General features: G+C 49.0%; 1 protein-coding gene across 1 annotated transcript in view; it reads right to left on the reverse strand.

Moving 5' to 3' along the window:
* Positions 1–21160: 21160 nt before the first annotated feature.
* The window catches only part of LOC137634835 (nipped-B-like protein B), a 198588-nt gene continuing 195586 nt past the window's right edge, over positions 21161–24162 (reverse strand). Inside the window, 1 exon segment of the mRNA XM_068367391.1 lies at positions 21161–21526. Within this exon segment, the coding sequence (XP_068223492.1) occupies positions 21383–21526 (144 nt within the window). The 3' untranslated portion in view covers positions 21161–21382.

Below are 24162 nucleotides of genomic sequence, written 5' to 3' on the forward strand. Positions count from 1 at the left end.
CAGCAGGACCCTCATGCCTTACAGCAGTCGCTTCTCACCACGCTTGCTCCTCAGACCTCCGCAGAACCTCCTTCATCCCAGCATCATGACTTTGTCATTGCCAGCCCTCATCCTCTTCAGCAGAGACTTGATGATGAATCCGCAAGTGCGCATGCACCCGTTCTTCAGGATTCAGCCATTCAGCATACCGCTTTATCGTTACCTCTCGCTTCTCAACCCTCAGGTGATGAGGTTTCTGAGGATGAAGCTGCTCACCTGGATGATCCTTCTTCTGATGTGGAGGAACCCAAGTCGTTGCCACCTTCCATAGACTTTCGTAAGGTCCTGACTCTGTTCAGAGAGTTATACCCTGAACACTTTGTTTCTGCAACCCCTCGTTCTCCTCCATCCGAGTTTTCTCTAGGCATGCAGCCTATTAAGTCTGCCTACACTAAGCTTGTCTTCGCTAGATCATCAAAGAGAGCTTTGAGGATTTTAGGGGATTGGTTGCAGTCCAAGCAGCAACTGGGAAGGACGTCTTTTATGTTTCCTCCTCCTAAGCTGACTTCTAAGTCGGGCGTCTGGTATGCCACGGGAGAGGAACCAGGCTTGGGGGTCCCTGCCTCTGCCCAGGCTGACTTCTCAAGTTTGGTTGACTCTCCCCGTAGGTCGGCTATGAGACGCTCTAAGGTTTGCTGGACCTTTTCTGATCTGGACCACTTCTTGAAGGGAGTCTTTCGCGCCTTTGAAATTTTTAATTTCCTCGACTGGTGCCTGGGGGCCTTGAGCAAGAAGACTGCCCCTTCTGACAAAGACTCGGCCATGCTGATCATGTCCTGTATGGACAAAGCAATTCGCGATGGTTCTGGCGAACTTGCTTCTATTTTTGTCTCAGGAGTCCTCAAGAAAAGGGAACATCTTTGCTCCTACCTTTCGACTGGTATCACCTCTTGCCAGAGGTCACAGTTACTGTTTGCTCCTCTCTCCAAGTTCCTGTTTCCGGAGGAGCTAATCAAAGAGATGGCTGCGGCTCTTATCCAGAAGGACACGCATGACCTCATGGCCTCTTCAGCACGTAAGGCTAAAATTGTACCTTCAGTACCGAGAACTTACCGCACCCCGGTGGCTGATACACCTGCTACCAGATTTATTCCGCCCTTTCGTGGCAGAGCCCCCAGCCGAGGAGGTTCCCGTCCAGACGGTCACAGGGGCAAGTCCAAGAAAGGTGCCAAGTCCACGAAAAGCAAGCATTGACTTTCCTCCTCTCCAGACAGCTGTAGGAGCCAGACTCAAGACCTTCTGGCAAGCCTGGGAAAGAAGAGGTGCAGACGCTCAGTCTGTCAAGTGGCTAAGGGAGGGTTACAGAATTCCGTTCTGCCGCAATCCCCCTCTGACCACTTCTCCCATCAACCTCTCTCCCAACTACAAGGAAAAGGACAAGAGGCTAGCGTTACATCAAGAGGTGTCGCTCCTGTTACAGAAGGAGGCAGTGGTGATAGTCCGGGATCATCAATTCCCGGGCTTTTACAACCGTCTCTTCCTGGTGGCCAAGAAGACAGGAGGTTGGAGACCGGTGCTGGACGTCAGTGCGCTCAATGCTTATGTCACCAAGCAGACGTTCACAATGGAGACGACGAAGTCGGTCCTAGCAGCGGTCAGGCAGGAGGACTGGATGGTCTCGTTGGATCTGAAAGACGCCTACTTTCACGTTCCCATCCATCCAGACTCCCAACCTTTTCTGAGATTCGTCTTTGGAGAGGTTGTGTACCAATTCCAAGCCCTGTGTTTTGGCCTAAGCACGGCACCTCTGGTGTTTACGCGACTGATGAGGAATATTGCGAAATTCCTTCACTTGGCGGACATCAGAGCCTCCCTTTATTTAGACGACTGGCTTTTAAGAGCCCCCACAAGTCGTCGCTGTCTGGAGAGTCTCAGATGGACTTTGGATTTGACCAAGGAACTGGGTCTTTTGGTCAATTTAGAGAAGTCCCAGCTTGTTCCTTCCCAAACCATCGTTTACCTGGGAATGGAGATTCAGAGTCAAGCTTTTCGGGCTTTTCCGTCGGCCCCAAGAATCAACCAAGCCCTAGAGTGCATCCTGAGCATGCTGAAAAAGAACAGATGCTCGGTGAGACAGTGGATGAGTCTAACAGGGACTCTGTCATCGTTAGCCCTGTTCATCGAGTTAGGGAGACTCCACCTCCGCCCCCTTCAGTACCATCTAGCAGCTCACTGGGACAAGGATATGACGCTCGAGGCGGTCTCTATTCCTGTTTCCAAAGAGATGAGGACTACTCTAATGTGGTGGAAGAGCAACATCCTTCTCAAGGAGGGTCTCTCTTTAGCTGTTCAGACCCCCGATCTTCATCTCTACTCGGACGCATCAGACTCGGGCTGGGGCGCGACCTTGGACGGACAGGAATGCTCGGGGATATGGAACCAGGAACAGGAAACGCTTCACATCAATTGCAAGGAGTTGTTGGCAGTCCATCTGGCCTTAATGAACTTCAAGTCCCTCCTGCTAAACAAGGTGGTGGAGGTGAACTCCGACAACACCACAGCCTTGGCGTACATCTCCAAGCAGGGAGGGACTCACTCGAGGAAGCTGTTCGAGATAGCAAGGGACCTCCTCATTTGGTCAAGAAGTCGAAAGCTCACGCTGTTAACGAGGTTCATTCAGGGCAATATAAATGTCTCGGCAGATCGCCTCAGCAGGAAGGGTCAAGTCATCCCCACAGAATGGACCCTTCACAGGAACGTGTGCAGCAGACTTTGGGCCTTGTGGGGTCAGCCAACGATAGATCTGTTCGCTACCTCGATGACCAAGAGGCTCCCATTGTACTGTTCCCCGATCCCAGACCCGGCAGCAGTTCACGTGGATGCTTTTCTGCTGGATTGGTCCCACCTCGATCTGTATGCATTCCCGCCGTTCAAGATCATCAACAGGGTTCTTCAGAAGTTCGTCTCTCACGAAGGGACACGGCTGACGTTGGTTGCTCCCCTTTGGCCTGCAAGAGAATGGTTCACAGAGGTACTGCAATGGCTGGTCGACGTTCCCAGGACTCTCCCTCTAAGAGTGGACCTTCTACGTCAACCTCACGTAAAGAAGGTACACCCAAGCCTCCACGCTCTTCGTCTGACTGCCTTCAGACTATCGAAAGACTCTCTAGAGCTAGAGGCTTTTCGAAGGAGGCAGCCAGAGCGATTGCCAGAGCTAGGAGGATATCCACTCGCAGAGTTTATCAATCCAAGTGGGAAGTCTTCCGAAGTTGGTGCAGAGCCAATGCAGTTTCCTCTACCAGTACCACTGTAACCCAAGTGGCTGACTTCCTGTTACATCTTAGGAATGTTAGATCTCTTTCGGCCCCTACGATCAAGGGGTACAGAAGTATGTTGGCAACAGTTTTCCGCCACAGAGGCTTGGATCTTTCCTCCAACAAAGATCTGCAGGACATCCTTAGGTCTTTTGAGACCTCTAAAGAACGTCGCTTGTCCACTCCAGGCTGGAATCTAGACGTAGTCCTAAGGTTCCTTATGTCACCTAGATTTGAACCTCTCCAGTCAGCCTCTTTCAAAGACCTTACTCTCAAAACTCTTTTCCTCGTCTGCCTTGCAACAGCCAAAAGAGTTAGTGAGGTTCACGCCTTCAGCAGGAACATAGGATTCACATCTGAGACTGCTACATGTTCCTTACAGCTCGGTTTTTTAGCAAAAAATGAACTTCCTTCACGTCCTTGGCCTAGATCGTTCGAAATTCCTAGCCTTTCCAACATGGTGGGTAACGAACTGGAGAGAGTTCTTTGCCCTGTCAGAGCTCTAAAGTACTATCTTAAAAGGTCAAAACCTTTACGAGGGCAATCAGAGGCCTTATGGTGTGCCATTAAGAAACCTTCGATGCCTATGTCTAAGAACGCAGTTTCTTATTACATAAGGCTTCTGATTAGAGAAGCTCATTCTCACATGAAGGATGAAGACCTTGCTTTGCTGAAGGTAAGAACACACGAAGTGAGAGCTGTGGCTACTTCAGTGGCCTTCAAACAGAACCGTTCTCTGCAGAGTATTATGGATGCAACCTATTGGAGGAGCAAGTCAGTGTTTGCATCATTCTATCTCAAAGATGTCCAGTCTCTTTACGAGAACTGCTATACCCTGGGACCATTCGTAGCAGCGAGTGCAGTAGTAGGTGAGGGCTCAACCACTACATTCCCTTAATCCCATAACCTTTTTAACCTTTCTCTTGAATGCTTTTATTGTTGTTTTGGGTTGTTACGGTGGGCTAAGAAGCCTTCCGCATCCTTGTTGATTTGGCGGGTGGTCAATTCTTTCTTGAGAAGCGCCTAGGTTAGAGGTTGTGTTGAGGTCCTTTAGTATGGGTTGCAGCCCTTTATACTTCAGCACCTAAGAGTTGTTCAGCCTCCTAAGAGGACCGCTGCGCTCAGTAAGGAAGACGTACTTATTAAAGGCAGAGTAATGGTTCAAGTCGACTTCCTTACCAGGTACTTATAATTTCATTTGTTATTTTGAATAACTGATAAAAATGAAATACGGGATACTTAGCTTCTTGATTAACATGTACACTGGTTTTCACCCACCCCCCTGGGTGTGAATCAGCTACATGATTATCGGGTAAGATTAATATTGAAAAATGTTATTTTCATTAGTAAAATAAATTTTTGAATATACTTACCCGATAATCATGATTTAATTGACCCACCCTTCCTCCCCATAGAGAACCAGTGGACCGAGGAAAAAATTGAGGTGGTGTTGACAAGAAGTACTGCAGTACCTGACCACAGATGGCGCTGGTGAGTACACCCCCCTCTTGTATAGCGATCGCTGGCGTATCCCGTCCGTAGATTTCTGTCGGGCAACGGAGTTGACAGCTACATGATTATCGGGTAAGTATATTCAAAAATTTATTTTACTAATGAAAATAACATTTTTCGCTTCGCTCAAAATCCGTTTTTTGGGCTCAAGCCATGTCGTCCTGATGGAAGTTTACCAGAGAATTACTAGAAAGTACTGTATCTGTGGATTTTCATCGGTGCCTTAACCTTGGGACAATTTTTCTATGGTCATCTGGACCATTGAGACAAATGACGTTACCGTTATCCGTCATTATATTACCACTAATCACAAACAATGTTAGTGCTTTCTGCCCCCTACAGGGAAGAGTCATACTAGACAGTAGAATAGGGGCCTCAAGGTTAGCATATATTGTATGAACAAACATAAGTATCCACCAGATATACAAATGGTCTCACGGTTTGTATATATTGTCGGAACAATATCAGTGTCGACTATATCTATTGTTTGTAAGCATACAATGATATGAGGTTTATTTAAATAAATAAGTAAAAGAACTCTGGCATCTTTAATGTGCAAATAGCTGGGCGAGAAAGGACGCAATTTCATTCTAATAGACATTTATTTAGAATAAATGACTAAATGGAATAATGAGTGAAACGAATGTAACATGTTAAAGGAATTATACGTGCAACGTATACAGAAAATATCTTTCCCTCCCTGAAAGGGAAGAAATGATAAGTGCCACTCTAAAACTGAAAAATTTTGATAAATTTTTCCAATATAAATTCTGTAAATGTTGTATACTATCACAAGTGTTATCTGTATAATTCCACACCTGAGATTTTGAACAGACTTAGTGTCACCATGGTGAAACTCACTTAAAAGGTATCACACTGGAAGTGTCAACACCTTTTCACCCTAATTGATAGTCCCAATCAATTAACTGTTCATCGTAGCACTAGACGACAGGTTTTAATACACTACCTGCCGCCACCACATAATGCTTCAGTTCGTGGACTTGCTTAGCGTAGTGTTTGTAGAACACTCTGGATGATTTCCATCCCGTATATGAGCGAAGACGCTCAAAGTCCATATACTGAAAAAAGTTCAGTGATGAAGCAATTTTCCTCGGATCATGACCTGCGGTGTACCTGTACTGTCAGGATCCGCTCTGCGAATGAAGTAGGTGAGCTTCGCCCTCAGTTGTTTTAGGGATAAGTTTGATCCTGAGGTTTCTCCTTTGAAGGGCTATCCTCCCCTGAAGTCTTAAGTTCTACGAAGATAGACCTTTAGACACTACTGGACATAGAGAGACATCTTCCTTCAGAGGGCAGATTCTCCAGGGACCCCATCTTTTAGTGGGTAGCTCGTTCTTGGCGAGAAAGGTTGGATCAGGAAAGAGATTCAGTTCTCCCATTTCTGTGAACTGAATGTGGCCCTCATTTCTTGATAGGGCTACTATTTCACTAACTAGCCCCTGAGGCTATAGCGAACAGGAAAATAACCTTCTGGGTTAGATCCTTGAGAGAACAATCTTCACTGTTCAAGGTTGAAGCATAGTGTAGAACCTTGTCCAGGGACCATGAAATGGGCTTCGGAGGGGCTGCAGGTCTAAGTCTAGCACATGAATTCGGGATCTTCTTAAAGATTTCCTTCGTCAGGTCCACTTGGAAGGCGTATAGAAGAGGTATAGTCAAGGTTGACTTGCACATAGTTATCGTGTTGGCAGCCAGGCCTTGTTCATGAAGGTGGATGAAGAAAGACAAGCAGAAGTCTATTGAGATTTCTTTCGGCCTCTTTGCTTTAACGAAAGCAACCCACTTTTTCGTATTGTCTTCTGGTTGACTTTGACTTGTATTCCTCTAAGAAGTCTATACTGCCTTTTGAGATCCCAAATCTTTTCTTAACCACTAAGGTGAGAAAATCATGAGATGAAGGTTTTGGGTTCTCTGTGATGAAGCGAAGACAGTCGACTTCTGAACCAGTTGAGATAGAGCTGGGTTCGGTAGAGGGACCAGCCTCAGTTTCAGTTCCATCACCAGAGGGAACCAGTTGCTCTTGGCCCGCTTGGAGGCCACTAGAGCTGCCGTTCCCTTGAAGGATCTCGGCTTGTTGAGGACCTTCAGCAGGAGATTGGCTGGAGGGAACAGGTAGACCCGGTTCCATTCGTTCCAATCAAGGGACATGGCGTCCGTTGCCTCCGCTAGAGTGTCCTCGTATGGGGCTACATATCGAGGTAATTTCTTGTTGTCGCTCGTCGCGAAGAGGTTGATCTGCAGTTCCGGGACTTGTTCCAAGAATAAGGGGAATGAGTCTGCGTCTAGAGACCATTCTGACTCTATCTGCTTCAGACTGGATAGAGCGTCCACTGTCACATTGCGGAACCCTTGTAAGTGAGCTGCTGATAGGTGCCATCTCTTCTTTTTCGCTAAACGAAAGATGGCTAACATCACATGGTTAATGTGGGGCGATCTCGAGCCTTGTCGGTTCAGACATCTCACTATCACTTCGCTGTCCAAGACCAGCCTGATGTGGGGATAGTTTCTTCAGTGTCAAGAGGACTGCCATGGCCTCCAGAATATTGATGTGAAAGGTCTTGAACAGGGATGACCAAGTCCCTTGGGCATTCCTTTGATGGGAGTAACCTCCCCATCCTTCTGTCGAGGCATCCTTGTGGATGGTCACCGATGGGGGAGGTGGTTGCAAGGGCACGGTCCTCGTTAGGCTCTTGACCTTCGACCACGGCTTGAGAAGTGATTGTAGCAAGGTCGGTATCAGTCTTTGTAGATCTCTTCAAGCGTTTGATGCGTATCTTCTCCAGATTCCTGATGCATCTTTCAGCTGTGCTCTTGGCACTGGGTCTGTTACTGCTGCAAACTGGAGAGAGCCCAGTACTCTTTCCTATTGCCGTCTTGAGATCTTGTTGGATTTCAGTAGTCTCTTGACAGACCCCGCAATCTCTCTCCTCTTCCTGGGAGGAATGGAGAGGCGGTGTGACTTCAAGTTCCAATGGATTCCCAGCCATTGAAACTCTTCAGCTGGAGAGAGTCGTGACTTCTTGAAGTTGATCTTGAATCCCAGATGTTCCAGGAACTGGATCACTTTCTTGGATGCTAGCAGACAAGCAGTCTTGGATGCTGCCCACACCAACCAGTCGTCCAGGTACGCTGCTACCTGAACACCTTCTAGGCGTAGATGTTGAACGACTGTGTCTGCAAGATTCGTGAAGATCCTTGGGGCTATGTTTAGTCCGAAGGGAAGGGCTCTGAAGACATACTTTTTCTTCTGTAACTTGAATCCTAGGTAGGAGGAGAGGGGGCGGCTGACTGGGAGGTGCCAGTAAGCATCTGCCAGTTCTATTGAGACTGTGTACGCCCCTTTGGGTAACAGGGACCCTACGTGTTGAAGGGATAACATCCTGAACTTGCTGTTCTTGATGAACTTGTTGAGTGGCGACAAGTCCAGAATGACTCTGAGTTTGTCTGAGTCCTTCTTGGGAACACAAAACAGCCTTCCCTGGAATTTGATGGACTTTGCTTTCCTTATAACCTTTTTGCTCAAGAGTTCTAAGGTATATTCTTCCCATAAGGGGGTGGAGTGTTGGAAGAATTGAGGAAATGATGGTGGAAACTTGTTCCATTTCCATTCTTGATTAGGCTGTGGGCCCAAAGATCTAAGGTCCAACGATCCTGGAAGTGTTGGAGTCTCCCTCCTACCTGAAGCATCTCATTGCTTAGGTTGTCCGGAGGGTTTGCCACCCTGACCGCATCCTCCCCTTCCTCGAGAGGGATGTCTTGAGGAGCTCCATCGAGAGCCTCTTCCTTTCGGACGAAAGGTAGTGGTTTGCCTCTCAAACCCTGGGTTGAACGCTGGTGACTGGGCAACCAACTGTTGAGCACCACTTGGAATGTGGTTTGCGGTTGAGCAACCACTTGGGGCACTGCGGTCATGGTGACTGTAGGATGTTGCTGGGCAGGCCGAGATGGTAGTCTTGGCTTCTTCGACTTCCATTTAGGTTGGGGACCCACATCCGGGGAAGACTTCCCCTTTGAAGAGATGCCCCACTTCTGGAGAAGGTTCCTATTCTCTGTGGCGGCTTTCTCGACTACCTCTTTGACCACTTCACTTGGGAAGAGGTCTTTACCCCAGATGTTGTTAGAAATCAGCTTCCTGGGTTTGTGTTTTACTGACGCCGCAGCAAACACAAACTCTCTACAGGCTCTCCTAGCCTTCATGAAGCCGTACAGGTCCTTCACTAAGGTGGCCATATGCATTTTGGCCAGGACCGTGAGCATTTCTGGGGTGCTTTTGTGGGCTGCACACATCTCGATGCAATTCTGTAGGGACAGAGAGGTGGCAAGCCTTTCCTTCGTCTCTTGCTCCCTGCGCAAGAGAAAGTCTGACAGCTTAGAAAGATTCTCGCTGAACTGCCGTCCCACGATATCTGCATCTAGCTTCCCTACTGAGAAGGTTAGGTGGACTTCCTTCCATTCCTCCTCGTCCATGGGCAGGGCTAACGACAGAGGCCTACACTCCTCTAGTGCAGGTCATGGTTTGCCTGCCTCCACTGCCTTGGCAACAGCCTGGAATGCTTTCGACGTAAAGGGGAAGGCTCTTGAAGCAGGAGCAAGAAAGGTAGGATGTTTCTTGCTCAATGCGGACACTTTCGAGTTAGTATAAGCCGCCTTTTTCAGGCTGCTCGACAAGAGAGCCTGTGCCTTATCATGGTCGAAAACCATGACCTCCTTCCGTTCCGTCTCCTCCTTTGATGCTGGCTCATGCTTCAGTTGAATGAAGCAGTCAGGGTAAGCATTGAAGCTCGGCCAGAACTGGATATCGTCTAGGGGAACGGCTTCCATCTTCTTTGAGATGTAGAGCTTGCCGTTGGTAATCGGCATATACTCCGCGTACTTCCAGGGATTAGTCTCGGAGCAGGATGGCAGGTCCTGAACTCTGGGTTGCTTGAATGACCCTCGGGAGGCGGTGATCCATGCTTCACGGAGCTCTTTTTCAAGCTTCGCTTCCCTTGCTTCGCCTTGTTTGCAAATATTCTCCATGAGCGTAGTGATATGAGCCAAAACTGCTTGGCTCATGGCATCCAATGGAGGGTTAGGAGCTGGAGACGTAGATGGTGTCGGCTCTAGTGCCGGCACAGGTAGAAGGGACTCCCCGACTTCTTCTCCTTCGGGAGGTAGAGTAGACTCCTCCTCGGGATCGTCCCTTCTCAGTGTCCGTAGACACTTCAGACATCTTTTCCTCCTGGTGAATGTCCATGCCTTGCAATGCCTCACTGACATCCGTCTCAATTGCAATCTGGACGCTGGGAAGTCCAGGTCGTGTTTGGGGCACACAAGCTTCACTACCGGCCTTAGGGAACAGCAAGCTACGCATCCTGTCGTTGGGCAGGTACGGTCCCGGAGAGTTCTTTTGGAACCCTCGTACCCACTTGTGCAGCTTTTCTCGTGCTGCATCCCTCGACTCCGTTGACTTGGGGTCGTTGAAGGCTTCAACCACCATGGCCGAGCAGACGTTGCAGTTCTGGGGGTCCCAGTACCGCAAGGTGTCAGTGATGATGGCGCAGGCGGCAAGAGTCCTGCACATGGTGTGACCACAAAAGTTCCTACTTTTGTGGTTACAGTATATCACCTCGCACTTCATTTGGGGCTCCTCCGGTTGTTTATCACACTTAGTAAATAGGTTAAATGCAATATATGGTAATTTAACCATTATAGCTTTGGATAGTAAGCTAGAAAAGAAATAGGAAAGACACATACCTGAGTCTCCTATCCAGCCAATTGCTGTGACCTCCCCCAATATTAATGTTAGGGTTTCCTTATTAAGGGAACTCAATAGAGAAGGGTTCTAACATCTAGGGACAGATTTAGTGTATACTAACACTAGCCCTTCCATAAAAGGTATTAATATTGTGGGGTAAGTTATAAACTGATGACTTTATCAGTGTATTCAAGGAATACTTCACTTCAATATAAAATTGGTCTCAACAATAGACTGTGAAAGGAGACACAGGGTATGTTGGAAATATAAACTACTGTATAATATATACTATAGTTTTCTGTCTGCAGTATATCTAAACTGCAAATATACTGGCTACTGTATAATCATATACTGTTGTTCAGCCGGCATCACCCGGTGTGATGCTGGCTAGGCTAGCACATGGCGGCACCGGTCCACCTGACGTCACTAGCCGACAGAAAGAGAGAAAGCATGGAGTGAAGGGCTGGGTTATTAATGTAGCTCTGTACAATAAATAACGGTGTAGGTATATTAATCCTTCTGCCTTCCTCCAGAATGAGGGTTCAAATGGAAGGGGAGAATGAATCATTCAAGCTTCCATCCAGCCACAAGATCTGATGCCAGTCACTGCCGGTTTCAGGGATGTGGATGGCAGACCAAGGGAGGACTGAAGAACACTCAAAGGCAAAAGGGGTCTCCCACCGGCAGCCGTCATAGCCGGCACAACCTTTCCCGGAGCCTTGTGTCCGAGGGGAAAGTCGGATCGACTCTCCAACCGCCATGTAGGAGCCCGGCCGGCGCTTCAGTCTACCTGGCAAGCGGGAAGAGTGGAGGACGACGGCCACAGATATGCGATGGCTAGGCTATCGCTAAAGGACAGAGGGGGGCAGGGAAAGGCTCTTGTATGTTGTGTTAGGAGAAGGCGGCAGGATTGCCGCCATTTCCAAACGGGTGAAACTCTGTTTCACTATCGGCGCCATCCTAGGCGGCAGAAGAATATCTATTCTTCAGTCTAGGGTCTGCTGAAACAAGACTTGTCTTCTAGACCGTAGGGGAGAAGGTGGCGGCATTATACTACCACTTCAGGTAAGGTCTAGGGAAGCTAAGCCTCCTATGCTGACAACTGTAAGCCGGCAGGGGAGTGACTCCTCCCCCGGCAGCTAGGCTGTCGGCATAAAGACTGAATACTCTGAATTACTGTCGGAAACCCAAGCCGGGATACTCACCGGCAAGGGGGGGGAGACAGGAAACACTAGCCTAGTTAAGCCGGAGTGCTACTCTATGGCAAGACCAGGATAAGGTTGCCGCTTATGGCGGCACTCAGAGGGAAGGAGGGATTACCCTTAAATCTCCACAGGAGACGAGTATCTTATTAAATAATTAATTCTAGGAGATAATCTATCTCCTGTTGAATTGATAAAACGATACTCGAGGGTAAACGGGGATAATGTATGAAAGTATACTAAAGCACATAGGCTAGGTAGCCTAGTGCGGGGCGAGATCTCGGCTTCCTATATCGCCGAAACTCTAGCGTATACGATCGACACGTGTTGGAAGAGGAAATTTGTATGCATAATCATATCTTCACTAGTATAATTTTCCCTAAATAGCTATAATTCATTAAAGCTAAATACCGGGAATGTCGTTCTGCTGACTAAATAGAGCATGCACGACGAACAACAGCGCCCAAAATCGCGCCTCCAGTGCTTGGCCACGCTCTATAAAACACAATAAATTATACTAATTTCACTGTGAAGCAGGAGCTAAAAATTATACACTGTAAAGATTAAATACTCAACTTTCCAGAGGCAGAAGATACTGGAGAATGCATGATAAATCCTCTAATAAACAATCTAGAACGCTAGATTGAACAGGGAAAACAGGAATGAGCGCCATCTTGGAGCCTTGTAATAGTACGGGAGGAAGGGTAACCTTGATAACGGCTCCCCTTCAGTTTCACCACTCTTCCCCCTCGAAGCGAAAACGCTATTCGACGTGAAGATTGCCATGTGTCGTATATACGTCCCCTGATATTATGCGATATCCTTAAGAAGATTTTAAGGATACTCGCGCCAGGAGTTAGAATTTTGGAGACCTATGGTCAATTCTCTGGGAGTATCACTGTAGCCAAATATCCCTTAGAAAGCTGCCTAAAGGAACCTTCCATCAGGACGACATGGCTTAAGCCCAAAAAATCAAACATTTGTAGTTATCATATTTTTCCTGTCATCACCAGCCCTCGAGTAAATACCAGGCTTCCAGCTAAGCGAGTTGTCAGTGGGCCTACGGGGAGGTAGGTCGCCTACCTGCTCGGGTAACTACCTGTTGGTTGTTTTCACCTCGTTATGATTTTAACTGCTGTGTTCCAGCTTCACTGTTTTCTATTATGCTATAAGGTAGTAGGTTGGCCAGGGCACCAGCCACCCATTGAGATACTACCACTAGAGAGTTATGGCATCTTCTATTTGGCCTGACAGTACATTAGATCCTTCTTTCTGGTTAAGGTTCACTTTCCCTTTGCTTACACATACACTGAATAGTCTGGCCTTTTACAGATTCTCCTTGTCTTCATACACCTGACAACACTGAGATTGCTAAACAATTCTTCTTCACCCAAGGGGTTACTGTACTGTGATTGTTCAGTGGCCACTTTCCTCTTGCTAAGGGTAGAAGAGACTCTTTAGCTATGGTAAGCAACTCTTCTAGGAGGACACTCCAAAATCAAACCATTGTTCTCTAGTCTTGGGTAGTGCCATAGCCCCTGTACCATGGTCTTCCACTGTCTTGGGTTAGAGTTCTCTTGCTTGAGGGTACACTCGGGAATACTGTACTATTCTATCCAATTTCTCTTCCTCTTATTTTGTTGAAGTTTATATAGGAGATATTTATTTTAATGATGTTACTCTAATTAAAATATTTTAATTTTCCCTTTTTCCTTTCCTCACTGATATTTTTTCCCTGTTGGAGCCCTTGGGCTTATAGCATCCTGCTTTTCCAACTAGGGTTGTAGCTTAGCAAGTAATAATGATAATAATAATGGATGATTGTTTACACCTGGTTATAATTTGAACCTACCATGTTCCAGCTTCCTGGTTATATATTCTCCTAAGTAAAGGACTCAGCTTTGCATAGTTAGTAAAAATACGAATGACTTTAAAACTGATTTGTTCCAACACGGAGTACTTACCTCGAACTACTTTCATAGGAGTATCTGGGATCTCCTCCCAACCGACCAGAGTTTTGTGTAGTTTACCCTAGTCCCGTTTTCTATGAGGGGTAACCTCAGGTGGAGTGATACGTGCCCTGAGGCTAACCCCGGGTCAGAGAGCATGCTTGCTCAGGTCTCGATCTCCAGTAAGTTCTCTGGTCGCGTCGCGATAACATCTCGACGCTCTCTCCTTACCCAGTGCGACCCTCTGTGTCCCCAACCCCCTTTGTGTCTCACGCGGTCCCCACGTGGACCCATTGTGTTCATTCCATACCCTTTCCTACCCTTCTCCTCTGTGTTCGTCGTGTAGGGGCAGCTTATGTTCTCCTACAGCCACGTGTCCGGAGTGCGAGTCCTGGAACGAGGTGCAGTGGGTGCGCTACGGCACCAAGAAGGCGTCCAAGAGGTCACATAGGAAGCAGAGCCTCTCCTCACCGCTTACTTCTCCCGATGCCTCGTCGGATAGAGCTTCTCAGCCACCTTCCCCTACCCAGAGTAGGGGACGAGGTAAGTCAGTTGTGGGGAAGAGGCCCATTGCTCTTCCCCAGGAGTCTGAGTGGGTGCAGTATAGCACCTAGAAGAAGTAGGCGACGAAGAGGTTGCCTAAGAAGCCGAGCGTCCCTTCCTCCCTTGCTTCGCCGGGCGTCTCGTCTGACTGAGCTTCCCAACCACCCTCCCCTACCCAGAGTAGGGGACGAGGTAAGTCCGTTGCGGGGAAGAGGCCTGCGGCCCTTCCCCAAGAGTCTGATCTTCAGGATAGTGGGGTTGTGGCGTCGTTCCAGGCGAGTGAGGGGCCTGAGGGAGGGGCGGGAGTGTGTACGGGAGACGGAGTCCTGGTGCAAGCAGGCCACGTCTCCTCTGATGACCTTATGTGGGGGAAAAATGTCCCTAATTCTTCTCCAGCCTCTTTGGCGTGTTTTTCAGTCACTTCTGCAGCCGAGGGCACCGCCGAGAAGGAGCTGAGCTTTCCCCGCCGTCGGACCCCATTGCGTGGGTTCCCCCCAAGACGCCTTTCAGGTCGCCGCTGAGGATGGAAGAGGGCTTCGGGACCTGGTCCCCCATGGAAGAGTATCCGCGCGGGACGACTCGGACCCTTCGGTGAGGCCCTACAAATCTTCGGGCTCCTCTTTCGAGTCATACTCTTCTCCTCGGAGGATGGAGCCCCGAGGGACCAGTAGAGGAGGCGAGAGAGGTCCCGCAGAAGGAGGTCCCATTCTCGTTCCAGATCTCGCCGCGACAGGAGGCACACTAGATCTCCCAGAAGGAGGCACAGAAGAAGTCGTCCCCCTAGGGAGGAATGGGTGCGTGTCGCCATTCCACGCAGACACCTCCTGGGAGCTTCAGCAGTTCCGGGTACCTCTGGCTGACTCCCAAAGGCTCGTTCTCCCGCTCCGAAGTACGCCCCCTACAGTAGGCTCTGGCAGACCGGCATAAGTCCGTGAAGGTTCCGACTCCTTCCGCCCAGCGGAGAGTCGCCCCTTCGGTCTAGCAGCCGTGTCCCAGCCTCCAAGACTTCGAAATGCCGGCCAGAACGTGAAAGATAACCAGCAGCCACGAGGAAGCCCGCAGCAGCTTGGTCCTCCATGGGGAGAGACAAGTCCAGGACGGAGGCCTCCGTCCCAGCGGCGATGCCCGTCCTCCATCCAGAACCAACGAAGTCGTACCACAACAAAGGATCCCTTCACCCCAAGCCGGGCCCCCCATCGTAGGTGCTCCTTCTCAGGCAGAAGAGCATCTGACGGAAGGCTCAGCGGACGAGGCCCCCGCGTACAGAAAAGTACTAGCCCTCATCAGACGGCACCACAGGCTGGACGAATCGAAGCCCGCGATGGATGAGGACTGGCTCTCGGGCCTCAGCAGGTTGGTAGATACCCCCTTGCAGCAGAGGCCCTCACTGGCTGGCTCCCTAGAGCTCCTTCGCCATCCTCGCAGTACCTCTCTTCCAGCAGACCCGATCATCGACGGAAGTCATCGCACCAGGTCTCGGTTGACAGGCATAAGCCCGCGAAGGTTCCGACTTCTCCCGCCCAGCGGAGAGAGTCGCCCCTTCGGACTGGCAGCCTTGTCCCGGCCTCCGGTTCTTCGATGGCCCGCCCTGAACGAAGGAACCAACCAGCCAGCACGGGGAAGCCCGAGGCTCCATGGATCTCCGCAGGAGCTCCATCCGTCCAGCGGAGGCAGCCGCTGGCTCGACCCGGCAGCATGGCATCCATACCCGGTACCACGACAGCTCCATTCAGGCTTCGTGGTCAACCGCTGGTATACCAGGGTACTCACACCCCACAGATTCCACGGGAGGGGGTAGACCCATGACGGATACCTCCGTCCCGGTGGCTCCATCCGTGATGGAGCTAGCCGCTCCATCGGCCCGGCCAGCCCCATCCAAGCATTGGAGGTAGCCGCTGACACACCCATGATGGCTACCTCCGTCCCGGCGGCTCCATCCGTGATGGAGCTAGCTGTGCCATCGTCCCAGCCAGCCCCATCCAAGCATCGGAGGCGGCCGCTGACATGGCAGGGTACTTAAACCCCACGGTTTTCCCCGGGAGGGGGTAGACCCATGACGGCTACCCCCGTTCCTGACGGCTCCACCCGTGATGAAGGCAAAGTGGTTTTCCCCTTGCGGGTCGAACAGGACTATTGCCTCTCCAGTGCCTGCCTCAGTGGCCGTTGGAGAGAGAGAGAGACCCCCCCCCGGCGCACCTTTGCCCAGTGCCTCTTCGGCTCCGTCCGCCCGTCGGATGTAGAAGTTGGCACACGTAATCTTTCCCTTGCCTTGCTCCCCGTAGAGGAGCTTCGACTCCACAGTTAGCCTTCAGACCCTCATACTCGGGCCCCAGGAGAGGGCGTTCAAGCCGCAGCTCTCGAAGGAGATAGGAGGGGAGGCCCCCTACTCCTGCCGACGCCTCAGGTGGGGGGATGCCTCAAACGATCTTGGCAAGCATGGCGGGACCACGGAGCGGATCCGTGGACCGTAGCAGTACTAAAGGAGGGGTACAGGCTGCCCTTCCTAGCGGACACCCACCTCAGATCCCAGATCAACAGGCGGAGTGGTTGGCACCCAAGGACCCCTGAGAGTAGCAGCATTGCAGGAAGAAGGCTCGACAATGCTGGCGAAAGGGGCAGTAGAACCAGTCAAGAAACCGGGTCCAGGGTTCTACAGCAGGCTCTTCCTGGTGGAGAAAGCGACAGGGGTCTGGAGACCGGTCATAGACCTTTCAGCCCTCAACAGATTCGTGTGCAACACCAACTTCAAGATGGACACTCCGAAGTCGGTCCTAGTGGCCTTGAAGGAGGAGGACTTCATGAGGTCCATAGGCCTCAAAGACGTCTACTTCCAGGTCCCTGTCCATCCCTCCAGCAGGAAGTACCTAAGGGTAAAATCGAGTACCCAAACGTTGCAGTTCAAAACCCTCTGCTTCACGAGGGTCTTCGCAACAGTTTCAGACTAGGCACACGAACAGGGCGTCAGCCAGATTCGGTACCTAGATGACTGGTTGTTGCTTTCAGCCTCAGAGGAAGTACTGAGGGAGCAAGGCGCGAAGCTCCTGCAGTTCTGCAAGGTCTTGAGAAATCATCATCAACCTGGAGAAGTCCCAGCTGATACCCTCCACCAGGATGACCTCCCTAGGGTTGGTCCTAGACTCCCGGATGGCGAGGGCCTTCCCCTCCGCGGAGAGACTGGACAACCTGAAACTGATACTCTGGCCCTTCCTGTCGGGCCAGCCCAGGAGAGCCAAGGACTGGCAAAGACTGATAGGACTCCCCGCACAAGATAGTCCTGGTGTCCCCGGAGACGAAGGAAGTCCTGGAGTGGTGGCACGTCAGAACGAACACCCTCAAGGGAATGGCCTTCGCAACCGACCCTCCGGAGATGCTCCTGTTTACGGACGCATCCAAGGAGGGCTGGGGTGCCCATCTTCTCGACAAAACGGCAAAAGGTAAATGGGAAGTCGAGGAGACGAACCTGCACATAACGTGCTGGAGATGAGGACGTACAAAGGGCGTGCCTAGAGTTCGTCCATCTACCCCGGGGAAGCACCGTGGCTCCAGTGTGCGGCAACACCACGGTGGTGGCCTACGTGAAAAAGCAAGGAGGACTTAAGTCGAAGGAACGGTGCAGTCTCACGATGGAGTTCCTAGAGTGGGCCGAAGTGGAACAAATCAATTTTTCAGCCAGGTTCTCTCCGGGGAAGATGAACGTCCTGGCCGACGGCCTCAGCAGGATGGGTCAAGTGGTAGGGCCCGAGTGGTCCCTACACCCAGAAGTGGTCAAAACCCTCTTCCTGAAGTGGGGCTCGCCGGTGATAGACCTCTTCGCCACGAGACTAAACGCACAGCTCCCTGTGTTTTGTTTTCCTGTGCCAGATCCAGCAGCAGCATTCGAGGACGCCTTCCAACACCCTTGGGACAACCTCGACGTTAACGACTTCCCACCCTTCGGGATGCTCAGACAGGTCCTCACAGGGTGAGACGGACGGCCAACCTGTGGGTGACTTTGGTAGCGCTCTGGTGGCCAGAGAGAGAGTGCTTCGCGGATCTAAAGGAACTGGCATGCCTTCCACCTGGGCCACTTCCAGACAAACCAGACCTCCGGCAGCCTCACTTCCAGAGGTTCCACGAAAACCCTCAGTCCTTTCGCCTTCACGCGTGGAGGTTATAGAGCGTTTCCTGAGAAAGGAAGGATATCCGTCGAGGACGGCATCAAGGATGTCAGGGTACCTGAGGCGTTCGTCAGTCGAGGTGTACCAGGCGAAGTGGGCTACCTTTTCTAAGGGGTGCTCCTCGAAGAACATCAGGCCGTTAGGGGCCTCCATTCACGAGATAGCAGACTTCCTGGTCTATCTCAGGGACGAAGTGGGCACGTCCATCCTAAGTCTTCCTCCTGAAGGACATAGACCTAGGTGCCTCCAGATATATCTCAACGCTCATCAAGAGCTTCGAGCAGTCGTGTTCCCCCCAAACCGCTAGTGCCCCAGGTGGATGTGGCTGGGGTACTGAAGATCCTTTCGGAACCTCCCTTCGGGCCTCTAAAAGACATTCTAGACAAGGAGCTCACCCTCAAGGCAGTCTTTCGTTTAGCTCTGGCATCAGCAAAGAGTAGGTGAGATTCATGGCCTGTCGTACGAGATCTCACACTCGAAGGGCTGGCAAGAAGCTACCTTCAGATTCTTACCCTCCTTCATAGCCAAGACTCAGAATCCAGCTGTTTGGGACCCCAAAGTTGAAGGGTTCTCAGTGCCAGCTATCCCTCGTTCGGACAACCCAAGGGACTTGCTGCTGTGCCCTGTCAGGGCAGTATGGCAGTATTTAGAGAGGACAGCTAGACTTCGTCCCGAGATCAAGAGTCTGTTAATTTTCCTCGGTACTGTGAAGAAGCCAGTCTCCAAGAACACTATCTTCTTCTGGCTAAGGCAAGTGATCGTCTGGGTCTACAGTAGTGCAGGGGTCCCCCTTCCAGGAAAGCCCAGACCCCACGACATTAGGGGTCTAAATACTTCATTGGAGAAAAACATGGCAGTGGGCCAAATCCTAAGGGCAGGTACTTGGTCTAGCCAGTCGACCTTTACGGCTCACTACTTGAAGGACTACTTGAGAAAGTCCCTGGACGGGTTCTCGCTCGGTCCCGTCATTTCCGCGCTCCAAACGGTTTAAAGGTGTAGCCCCAGTGGTAACTGCGGGTAGTAAGTCCAAGAGACACAGGTTCCTTCCTGAGCCCCCTTGTTCTTCCTTTCCCTATTCCCTTACCGGAAATGACTCGAGTAGCCCCCTGAAACTACCAAGGGATACACTATCATTGGAAGGACATGTCTCCTAGGATTCTTGCAGAAGTGAGTTACTTAGACACTAAGATGGTTTTTTTGCGTAGTTTTCCCTATTTTCTCGTGTTTTCCTTGAGGTCAGCAGAACCTAGTCTCCTACCTAGGTTCCTCTTCTATACTCATCACGGTCTCTAGGTCCTGAAGGACACTCCCACCTCCTAAGGTATAAGTCTCCTTAGAAAGTAGTTCGAGGTAAGTACTCCGTGTTGGAACAAATCACAAATTTTAAGTAATTTTACCTCGAACTACTTTCGGGTAATGGCCCGCCCATCCTACCCAGAGTGCCTTACTGGACTTCATAGATACCTAAGCTATCAAGAACTTACTGGAGATCGAGACCTGAGCAAGCATGCTCTCTGACCCGGGGTTAGCCTAAGGGCGCGTATCACTCCACCTGAGGTTACCCCTCATAGAAAATGGGACTAGGGTAAACTACACAAAACTCTGGTCGGTTGGGAGGAGATCCCAGATACTCCTAAGAAAGTAGTTCGATTTAAGTACTGTTAGGAAAAATACAAATTACTTAAAATTTGTGATTTTTTTATGATTTGTTTTGATATGCAAATTGAAATATTAAAATAATTCTAGCATGCAGAGGGGGATAAAGAGACCATCAAGTAAACAAACTGTTTTTTGCAAGTATTTGTATATGTTTGTTAGTCCTACAGTACTGTTAGCCATTCTCTTTAATCTGATCTGGCTAATGGCACGAGGAGCAAGGGGTTATATAAATATTTTGGGATCTAATCCCATTTCCAACAAACGGTCAAAGGGACTTAATGGTATCTTGTATTTATGGTGTTTATCCATCTGAAAATCTGAAGATGTACAGAACTTAAATTCTGTTAACTCGACACTTTTTAGAAGAAAGGGTTCCAGTCTTATCCCCAGTATTTTTTTTTATATAATTTTATTAACAAATACTGTAACTAAACATTCATGTTCCTCAGTTTTAGTGTACAGTAACTGGAATACTAAATCATCACTATACACTTCCTGTACATATAGCTACATTTAATAATAGTATATATTTGAAGACTATACTGTAGTTTGTACAATTATTTAATAATACATGAACATTCTTTAATATGCCTGTCCATGAAAATTCATTGCAACAAAATAAGGATATTTCTTATATATCTAATTTCCAGCCTGACTACCCATAGGGTGAATTTTAATCAAAAACTAGAAATATGAATATCAAAATATACACAAATTAAAACAGTACTGTACATCAATATTTTTCCCAAATGGTTACAACTCCAGTTTCTGATGTACCTAGTCATTGCAATATGACAATCTTCACAAAAAAGTCTTATTTTACATTGGCTGGTTATGCATGAAATTATCCTTAAGTTATGAATATGCTTCATATTTTATCTAGCTATAGTTTATTAAGTAAGGCACCAACAGGTTCTAACATTGCAAATTCAATTTTTTCTTTTTTCATTATAATCAGCACCATGGAATTATCCATTTTTAATTAACAAAAGGTTTGACTTTTATAATTTGAATTTCAAAATGTTATTTAATTAATAAACTTTAATTTATGAATTACAGATTTTTTTACAAATACTGATTACTCCCTTTTTTCAGAAAAAACTCAAGAAGTTCGGATACCAAAATTCAAACTTTTCCTCATAGTGACTCCATTGAATTCTGCTACTGCCTATAATTTATGTTCTTAATCTGCTGCTGAACCCAAATTAAAAACTTCTTCCTTCAATACTCAAAGCTAAGGAGTAGCCAACTCTATATACCCTATCTTCCAAGAGCACCATTCTGAATTTATTTCTGTTTTCTTCTCTATCTACATCCGAACGAGAAGGTCTGTGGGGAAGTTTGTCGATGCCCGCAGGAAAGATGCTTTACTTTGTGACAGGGCCATATTTGCCTTCTTTCTGCTTACCTCCTGTCTTAGGGTCTTGAGCTCTCTCTCGGCTTGGTTACGCAACTGAAAGATTTAAGAAACAAGTGATGAAAACATGGTTAAATATCATGACCACATTTCTACTAATCCCTGACTATTCTTAATTTCAAATTAACAAATCAGTTTATCTCTTGGTATTCTTGCTAAAAGGGTGATCTGCTTTCTTAGGTAAAGTGCTTAAAGGTTATTATAGTACTTCTCAGTAAACAATTGATATTACTGTACTTTTCAATATTACTGAAAAGCAAACTAGCATGTAGCTAAATAAAACTTTCATTACTGCAACTTCTAAACATAAATGTTCAAGTGACTGCATGTTCTGACTATCTTAAAAGAAGCAATACTGTATACAATATCTGACGATAATAACGACAAAAGTAGTATTACTGCTGTATTATGTTAGTTTTCTATGAGCAGAGGACTTTAGTGTTTAACTAACCATCTATATGGACAAAATTAATAGATGTAAATCTTCCTCATGGCTAATCATAAAAAGTGAGAAATTGTTAGGGCACTGGCTAATATTGGCATAATGGAACACCCCTATAGTACTAGGTCATATAAAACCATAATAAAGGAGATGACGTTTTTAATATCAAACAAGGCTGCCAACCACATAAATCACTGGCAGCAGGTGTCTGAAAAAGTACATAATTTTTACACCCCCTTGAGAGAGGGAAGTAAAACAGCCAGTCATTCTACCTTTCCTTGAGACTTATGTCGAGTGCAACCTTGCATGTGATTACATACTTGTCCCGTGAGGGAGTTGGGAGGATATATACACCACTTGATGAGCAGCCACCACAGAATCCAAGGAAAAAGGTTCAATGGCTAGTGGGAAATACCCGTAAGGTATACAGTGGTCGAGGTTGTCCGATTCCCTCATACATATTACTTCACTCTTTAATACACCAACAGGTATTTCCTGATACCAACATTTAATTCTGTGACCTCTTGCTTGAGATGACAGATGTCCACTTCGAGCGATGCTCATTTGTTCCGTAACTGGAATACAAACCACGCTATTTAATAGGGGTATTACTTTCGGCGTAGCTGAAATGAGGAGCCATTAATTTTTAACGAGGGTTAACTACCCACACCGCTAGTTAGCGGGGGGTAGGGAGGGTAGCTTGCTACCGCTCCCCCTCACAAACCTGTGATTAAGCTCACTTTTGCTTTTGGCTCGGATGGTGAACGGACATTGCCGCTCTTCATCCTCGCTGAATATTGGCAGCCATTAACAACTTTTGTTTTCTCTTTTCTCTTAGTACTGCGTGTGTGTGAAGTTGACTTCTGCGATCATGCGCACCTGCCCTGGACTCTCCGGCCGCCCTTGTGGAACATATATGTCGGCGGTCGAGACTGATCCTCATGCCCTTGTCCTTAATGCAGAGGTCAACGATGTGATAGTGTTAACAAGTGTAGGGAGTGGTCTTCCTCCCAGTGAGAGAGGTTTGCGAGACGGTGGAAGAAGTCCAAGCAGGATAATTCTCCTTCAAAGGAAGAAAAACCCAAGGCCTCTTCTTCCGTCGCCCAACCCTCCTCCGAAGCTCCTACTCGTACGGTCTCTTACGAGAGACCGTCGAGAAAGTAGCGTAGACCAAGTTATTATCGACTAACCCCGGGTCTCGAGAGATGGTGTTGCTTCCCCTAGCGAAGCAGCCCCACCTCTCCCCCCGGGTGAGGCCTTGTCACTAACTTCCCTCTTTCAGATATGGTCTTCCTTGGGGCTCACGGGTCCGCCCTCCAAGGAAGCCCTGCTGCAGTTCATCCGCATAGGTGCTTCTGTTAAGCAATCATCGTCGCCGTCAGAGGTAGATCCCCTGACTCTTGTCGACGTTGTTGTGTCAGAGGTGTCTCATGTGGCGTCATCCATCTCCTCTGTCACTCCAGACTCTACAGCTGTAGCTGCCGACTTAGTTTCCCCCGTTCCTGACCATCCTCCGAGGGGGAAACTGAGTTCAACGTCGGTCTCTCCTGCAAGTTAGAGACTCCTCTTCGGAGGACTGCTGACGGTCAGCTTGCTGATTCAAAGGCCCCCAGAGGACACATCCGTCAGAAGGCTCGCCTTCCTCTTCGCCTTAGAGGTCTCCCTTCACCAGCGGTGAAGAGGCGCCTCTTTGGTTCAACTTCATCACTGCAGTCCCCCGCAGAGGAGCCTCCTCAGTCAGACCTTTATACATCCCTATTACTGCACCTGCAACCAGTCTTGTGACTTCAGTCCTGTAGATCGTTCGTGATCTCCTTCGGTGGATGGTTGTCCTTACAAAGGACACGTCAACCATCCATCCTCCAGACCTGCCAACCCTCCATCACAATTCCTGTTACCGGTAGAGCCCACTGTAGCTCCACCAAAGTGCGCAGCTGCTCGCCATCACACTCGCCCTGCGCGCCACGCCCCCAGACCTTCAGCGCTCACCAGCAGCTCGTCACTCTACAGCGCTTCAGCGCACCCTTCAACCTGCTCACCCTCATAGACGGCAGCAGGCTTGCACGCCAACGTTCGCCTGCACGTCAGCGCTCTCCTGCGTGCCACGCGCCCACGATCACCTGCGCGCACGCGCCCAGGGTCGCCCACGCGCCAGTACACCACAGCGCGCTTGCGCGCCCACGATCTCCTGCGCGCCCACGATCTCCTGCGTGCTCATGATCTCCTACAC

The sequence above is a fragment of the Palaemon carinicauda genome, chromosome 3 (assembly GCF_036898095.1).
Source record: "Palaemon carinicauda isolate YSFRI2023 chromosome 3, ASM3689809v2, whole genome shotgun sequence".
NCBI lineage: Eukaryota > Metazoa > Arthropoda > Malacostraca > Decapoda > Palaemonidae > Palaemon > Palaemon carinicauda.